The sequence below is a fragment of the Garra rufa genome, chromosome 23 (assembly GCF_049309525.1).
Source record: "Garra rufa chromosome 23, GarRuf1.0, whole genome shotgun sequence".
Lineage (NCBI taxonomy): Eukaryota > Metazoa > Chordata > Actinopteri > Cypriniformes > Cyprinidae > Garra > Garra rufa.
In genome coordinates, this window is record NC_133383.1 from 3,855,772 (window position 1) to 3,863,120 (window position 7,349).

Consider the following 7,349-nt stretch of genomic DNA (forward strand, 5'->3'; position numbering starts at 1 on the left):
ACGACCCAAACTTACATTGTGCTCTTATGGCCGATAGAGGGTCGCAAAACGAATACGAAAGTGCTGTTTCACCCTGTTATGAGTTGATGAACCACTGACACGAGTTCGGAAACATTATTTCAAGGAAAAAAAAAAACCTCTTTAGTGTTGCTTGAAGTTTTTTAAATGTTCTTATTAAAACAGAATAAGAACAAGTAGAATACGAATAAGTTACCAATCAAATTAAATCAGTATTAAAAAAATGTACTACAGAAGAACACAAGTGGCTTGTCGGTGTATTTTTATATGTTTATTGAGGCGTATGAGGTGGCATGAATGCAATCAAATTCATGTTGAGATTAATGTTTTAAATATTAAATTTTGAATACAGAAACATTAAATTATTTAAATAACTGAAAAGATATTTTAAAAATGAAACTAAATCTGCCAGTAGGTAGCAGGTGATTTAATTACAGAATCATTCATTCATTTGATTTGTTCAAACGGCTGATTCATTCAGGAATAAACCAAGTGACTGTCTTTATAAATGGGAAATTGAATCATTGACTCACTGGATTTGTTAAAAAATGCACGTTCATTCATAAACTAAACAACGATGTGTTTGAATAGAGACGTGCAGCGGCTCAGTTGTGACTTGTTGTATCTGTATGTTTTCTTTTATTTTCGTCCAATGGGAGTCTATGGCAGCCCTATGAATGGAACATAGGAAAATGGTGAAATTTGGCACACTTGTAGTGATGGCCATGAAAAGTGATCTGACCAAATTTGGGGTCTCAATAATTCAACATTTAAATGATAATAACTCTTGGACCCCTAATTCTAGAAAATATTAAACTTAGTACACTTGATTCCTCTCCTCTCGCTGATCACATTCAATAGCTTACATTAAGACTCCATCCATTACAGTAGCACCCATTTTTAAAATTTTCAGTATTCTGTTTTTTTGCTACTCCTCCTTGAAAATTGATCCGATTCTTTCCAAAATTGGCTCAGATTGGCAAACAATTTTTGACGATTTTTGTGTTATAGTCAGACAATGTAAGTCACTTAATATTAACTTCTTGTTAAAGGAGTAGTTCACTTTCAGAACAGAAATGTACAGATAATGTACTCACCCCCTTGTCTTCCAAGTTCATGTCTTTCTTTCTTCAGTCGTAAGGAAATTATGTTTTTTGAGTAAAACATTTGAGGATTTATCTCCATATAATGGACTTCTATGGTGCCCCCGAGTTTGAACTTCCAAAATGCAGCTTCAAAGGGCTCTAAACGATCACAGCAGAGAAAAGAAGGGTCTTACCTAACAAAACAATAGGTTATTTTCTTAAAAAAAAAAAAAAAAACAATTTATATACTTCTTAACCTCAAATGCTTGTCCTGTCTAGCTCGGCAAGACGAGCGTTTGAGATTAATAAGTATATAAGCTGTAAATGTTTTTAGAAAATAACCCATTGTTTTGCTAGATAAGACACTTTTTCCTCGACTGTCATCGTTTAGAGTCCTTTGAAGCTGTATTTAAACTGCATTTTGGAAGTTCAAACTCAGGGGCACCATATAAGTCCATTATACGGAGAGAAATCCTCTAAAGCTTTTCTCAAAAAACACCATTTCTTTACGACTGAAGAAAGAAAGACATGAACATCTTGGATGACAAGGGGGTGAGTAAATCATCTGTACATTTTGGTTCTGAAAGTGAACTACTCCTTTAATTTAACTCGTATTAAATCAATGTCTCATTTACAAAACTCCTTTAAAAATGATTAAAAGCTGTCACTCATCTTAGTTCTCGCAATCTCACAAAGTTCCATTATAATCAACAAAGCTCTCTAAATTGCACAATGAATCTCGTGTGTTTATGAAAGAATTATTGAGATATGTCCGTGATACATTAATACATAAAAACACATAGAAACCTTTGAAGCTCCCCTCAGCGCAAACACAAATATGCTGATGGGGTCAGTCGCACATAGTGCTCCTAAATATTTGTTCATAGTCGCATGCAGTAGTTTTCAGTCGCACTATGTACCTGTATTCAGCGCATACATGTCTTTGATTTGAGACCCGTCCTCTGAGCATCCACCGAACAGGAATATCTGCTCAGCGACCACAGCTAATGAGTGGTCATACCTACAGAAGAGAAGCAGAAGATGGTCAGATGGAAAGACAACAGATGCTGAGCTTGAGTCTCTGGAAGCGGAAAATCACACAATAAACACAACTGATAAAACTGCAGTTCTAAACAGATGTGTAATTACAGCTTCATTTCCGATGATCATCCAGTTTGTTAAAGTTACTATATGTGACCCTGGACCACAAAACCAGTCTTAAGTCGCTGGGGTATATTTGTAGCAATAGCCAAAAATACATTGCATGGGTCAAAATTTTAGATTTTTCTTTTATGCCAAAAATCATTAAGAAATTGAGTAAAGTTCATGTTTCATGAAGATTTTTTGTAAAATTCCTACTGTAAACATATCAAAATGTAATTTTTGATTTGTAATATGCATTGTTAAGAACCTTTTAAAGGTGATTTTCTCAGTCTTTTTGATTTTTTTTTTTTTGCTGCATCATATTTCTGATTTCAAATAGATGTATGTCAGTCAAATATTGTCCTATCCTAATAAACCATACATCAATAGAAATCTTATTTATTGAGCTTTCATATGATGTATAAATCTCAGTTGTCAAATTTAACCTTATGACTGGTTTTGTGGTCCAGGGTCACATATATGCTCTTTTGTGTGTTTTTCCACACATAGTTTTACAGTTGAATCAGTATTTACCTTGCTGAAGGCAGAGCTCCTGTAGTTTTAATAGGCATCCAATTCAACGACACTAAGAGTAAAGTAAGAAGTACATGTTTCTGTTGTGTCTTTCTTCTCAAACACTCCCTCAATTGTACTCAATGGCTCGCAGTACTGACCCGTGTTAAACATCATGAGGCCATCTGTAGGGACTCCGTCCAGAATGCCTCCGTACACATAGATATTTTCTCCCAGAGCTGTGGCGCTGTGTCTCAGAGTCCGCAGACACACTCCTCCAGTCAGCAGCTTCTCCCACGTCAACGTCACTGATGCACAAGACGATCCACATCAACGCAAGCTGTTCAGTTTCAAGTCATGTGCATTTCCACATTAAAAGCTGTAGACTAGTCTCACCAATGTCAAAGCAATAGACGCCTGGGAGACACTCTTTAGCTTCAGGATGAGAGGAACCTCCAAACAAGTAGAGTTTTCCTTTAACAACACTGGCGGAACAAGGAAAAGCGTGTTCTGATGATGCACTTTTGATTTATTATTAAAAGTATGTGTTTTTTTTTTTTTATGTACATACTATTGTTTAAAATTTTGGGGCCAGTATGTTTAAGTCAATAAGTAAACAGTTTTAAGTAAATTCATCAAGGATGCATTATATTGATCAAAAGTGACAGTAAAGACATTTATAAATTTATATTTTTTATTCATAAAAGAATCCTGAAAAATAAAATGGATCGTCACAAAAACATGATGCAGCAAAAATATTTTCAGCATTATTAATCAGAAATGTTTCTTCAGCAGCAAATTAGCATTTTAAAATAAAAAAAAACAGTGATTTAAACTGTTTTTGATCAAAAATAAATAAATAAATAAATAAAAATACCCCAAAAGCTAGATTTATTTAATCGGCTTAGTATTTTAGATCATCATATTTTATCATTTTATTCTTTTTTTGGATTTTATATTTTATAATAAATAATTTGGTGTCATTTTATAAAAAAATGTAATATTTAGCTTAGTTTTCTTTTTGCTTCCTGTTTTTCTTATTTAACTTATTACACTTCCTATTTGACTACTTCAGGTTAGTTTAAATTTAAAAATGCACAGTTAAAAAGCATATCACTGTCTCCATCTGTTCATGGAAGGAAAAATTACTTAAAATTAAATTATTAAATATGTTTTACATAAAAATGTAAATATATTAATAAACAAATCAGAAAAAATAAATATATAATATTAGAATGATTTCTGGAGGATCATGTGACACTGAAGACTGGAGTAATGATGCTAAAAAATCAGCTTTGCATCAAAGGAATAAATAAAATTTTATCATACACTACCAGTCAAAAGTTTTTGCACAGTAAGGTTTTTTATGGTTTTATGTTTTAAAATGTAATTTATTCCTGTGTTTTCAAAGCAGAAATCATTCTAATATGCTGATTTGCAGCTCAAAAAAACACTTATTATGTTGAAAACAGCCAAGTAGAATTTTTTCAGGTTTGTTTGATGAACAGAAAGTTCAGAAAAACAGCATTTATCTAAAATAGAAATCTTCTGTAGCATTATAAATGTCTTTATCATCACTTTTGATCAATTTAAACCATCCTTGGTATAGTGTATAATGTTACAAAAACATTTATTTCAGACAAATACTGATCTTTGGAGTAATGATGATGAAAATTCAGCTTTGACCACAGGAATAAATTAAATTTTTAAATATATTCAAATAGAAAGCATAGTGTATATTTACACTATTTTTAATTGCAATATTTCACAATTTGACCGTTTTTTTACCGGTAACTGTAATTTTGATCAAATAAATGCAGCCCTGTTGGGGTCAAGGGATTTCTTCCCCAAATGTTATACAGTGTTTGGCTTTAAATATTAATATCCAAACTCTCTTGTTACCATAAAGTGTGTCCTTCTCTTACTGTGGGAACGTCACCTTTCTGAGGCATCAGCTCCCATGTAACTCGATTAGGTGACACTAAAACAGAAGAAAAATACACTTGAAATGATGCAAACTATCATGGAATCAATAATGCATGTCCTTGTGTGTTAACGACAAAATATTTGACACAAAAGTACCTGTAATCATGTAAAAATCATTCAGATATATTGGAGGATCATCCTAAGGGTATAAAAACAGTTCTTGTTGTTGCACAGTCACTATGTTTGAATCAATAATCTTTATGAATGCTGTAATAAGAGCAGTTTATTGGATTCACACACCTCTGTGATCGCGCTGGATGCTCCTCCAAACAAGAACGCGATATTTCCAGCAACAGTCATTGCATGGCCATATCTGTAAATAGTAAGTATAATGTTTATTTTCAAATTTTATTCTCTTTATGGCATTACATAAACATCTGCAAGCGGAATGAACTCACCTTGGGCTTGGTGGGACTCCTGCAACTTCCTTGTCAACCCAATGTCCACTCGCTAAAGCCATTTTAGTGCTGGTGTAAAGTTATTTTCTTGCAATTAATTTTTTTGATCTAGGCTATGTCCTGTGATAATCAGCAGGGAGTGTATCATGTGCTAAATGTTTTCCTGTCCATTGGGATTCATTCACAGGCAGCTTCAGTGTCTCTAGCAGTGGTAAGATGAGGAAAGCGGTTGCCTGGTGATAAGGATAAACAAAGTTCAGCTGCTCCAGAGACCCATTTAACTTAATGGAGGCCAGCCATAAACATAATTACACTTTAAGCCAAATAGCCACAGTCAAAGCCATTAATATTAAATTGGTTTCCTACTCGATAATAACTTTAAACAATATACATATATTTAAAAAAAAAATAAAACTACACCTGTTTTAAGTCTTGATCATAGACACAACTAAACTACATAAATAAAAGAAATACCTTTCAAATAAAAGTAATAAAAAATAATATTTAAATAAAAACATATTTATTTATTTATAAAACAATGTTACAAATGTCAAATGTAGTGATGGGGACGAGACCGCCTATGCCGAGTCCGAGTCAAGACCGAGTCTTTGAAGGGTCGAGACCGCATCGAGACCGATCAAAAAAAAGCAGATTTTCATGACTTACTTACATTTAACATCACCCAAGTATCATATTCAGCCATTAAATTCACGAAGGTGTGAGTGGGGATTGTTGGCTATAGCTGGCGTCTACCAAACTTTTTCTCAGAATACTATTTATTTTGTGGTTTATATATCCAAATTTTATTCTTCACTGACATACCCAAAAATCGAATAAGCAAAGGAAAAAAAATCTGCTTATCATTTAGTATATGGAAATTACTACTATTTTTCATTTTTTCATAAAAAACACCTGTGGCATTATTCAAACAAACCAGCATTAAAAGGGTTACAATTCTTAAAATGAATAAATGTTTGGTATATATGAATACAACAGATGCTGGCAAAAAATAGACATCAGTGAAAGTAGAAATAAATATTAACAAATCATATTTTTATGACAGTTTTTGGACATGGACATGTAATATTTTTTTTTTAATGCACAAGGGTTAAGGATAAAAATGTCCACATTGAAACCCATTAAAACAGCATTTTTTTTTTTTAACCCAGGGCCATTTGAATATAAAATGATGCAGTATTTGCTAATAGGCATTCATTGCCATTTTTTCAAATTTGGCATACTTTTTTTTTTTTTTTTTTTATCTAACACTACATAAAAATATAACTGCCTCAAAATAATGTTGTTGTTCTTCACTGACATACCCAAGAATCTAATAAGCAAAGGAAAAAAAATCTGCTTATCATTTAGTATATGGAAATTACTACTATTTTTCATTTTTTCATAAAAAACACCTGTGGCATTATTCAAACAAACCAGCATTTAAAGGGTTACAATTCTGAAAATGAATAATGTTAAATTAAATGTTTTACTGTCGTGTACATTTTAAATCGTTGTTATAATGGTTTTGGTATCTATGGATAGAACAGACGCTGGTTAAAAAATCAACATCAGTGAAAGTGAAAAAAAATATATTAATAAATCATATGTGACCCTGGACCACAAAACCAGTCTTAAGTCGCTGGGGTATATTTGTAGTAATAGCCAAAAATACATGGTATGGGTCAAAATTATTGATTTTTCTTTTATGCCAAAAATCATTAGGAAATTAAGTAAAGATCATGTTCCATGAAGTTTTTTGTAAAATTCCTACTGCAAACATTTCAAAATGTAATTTTTGATTAGTAATATGCATTGTTAAGAACTTAATTTGGACAACTTTACAGGTGATTTTCTCAGTATTTAGATTTTTTTTGCACCCTCAGATTCCAGATTTTCAAATAGTTGTATCTCGGCCAAATATTGTCCTATCCTAACAAACCATATATCAATAGAAAGCTTATTTATTGAGCTTTCATATGATATAAACATCTCAGTTTTGTAAAATTTAACCTTATGACTGGTTTTGTGGTCCAGGGTCACATATGTTTATGACATTTTTGTCCATTTTGCACCTATGTGTAACTTTTTTTTGACGCACAAGGGTTAAATAGAAAACACAAGATTGTAATATTATTTCACAATATTAATAATTGAATGCAGCTTTGTTTTTTCCTTGTAAAACATTTAAGAATCTTCACCATGTCAA

General features: G+C 32.2%; 1 protein-coding gene across 1 annotated transcript; it reads right to left on the reverse strand.

Annotated features, from left to right (window-relative positions):
• Positions 1-678: 678 nt before the first annotated feature.
• LOC141299842 (kelch domain-containing protein 3) lies at positions 679-5,579 on the reverse strand. The gene is made up of 9 exons (XM_073830212.1): positions 5,144-5,579; positions 4,986-5,058; positions 4,842-4,884; positions 4,662-4,740; positions 3,156-3,244; positions 2,921-3,067; positions 2,781-2,832; positions 2,024-2,124; positions 679-689 (listed from the first exon to the last, which is right to left on the reverse strand). Exons 1-9 carry the CDS (start codon positions 5,203-5,205, stop codon positions 679-681), a joined length of 657 nt encoding a protein of 218 aa, XP_073686313.1. The 5' UTR covers positions 5,206-5,579.
• Between the last annotated feature and the right edge of the window lie 1,770 nt (positions 5,580-7,349).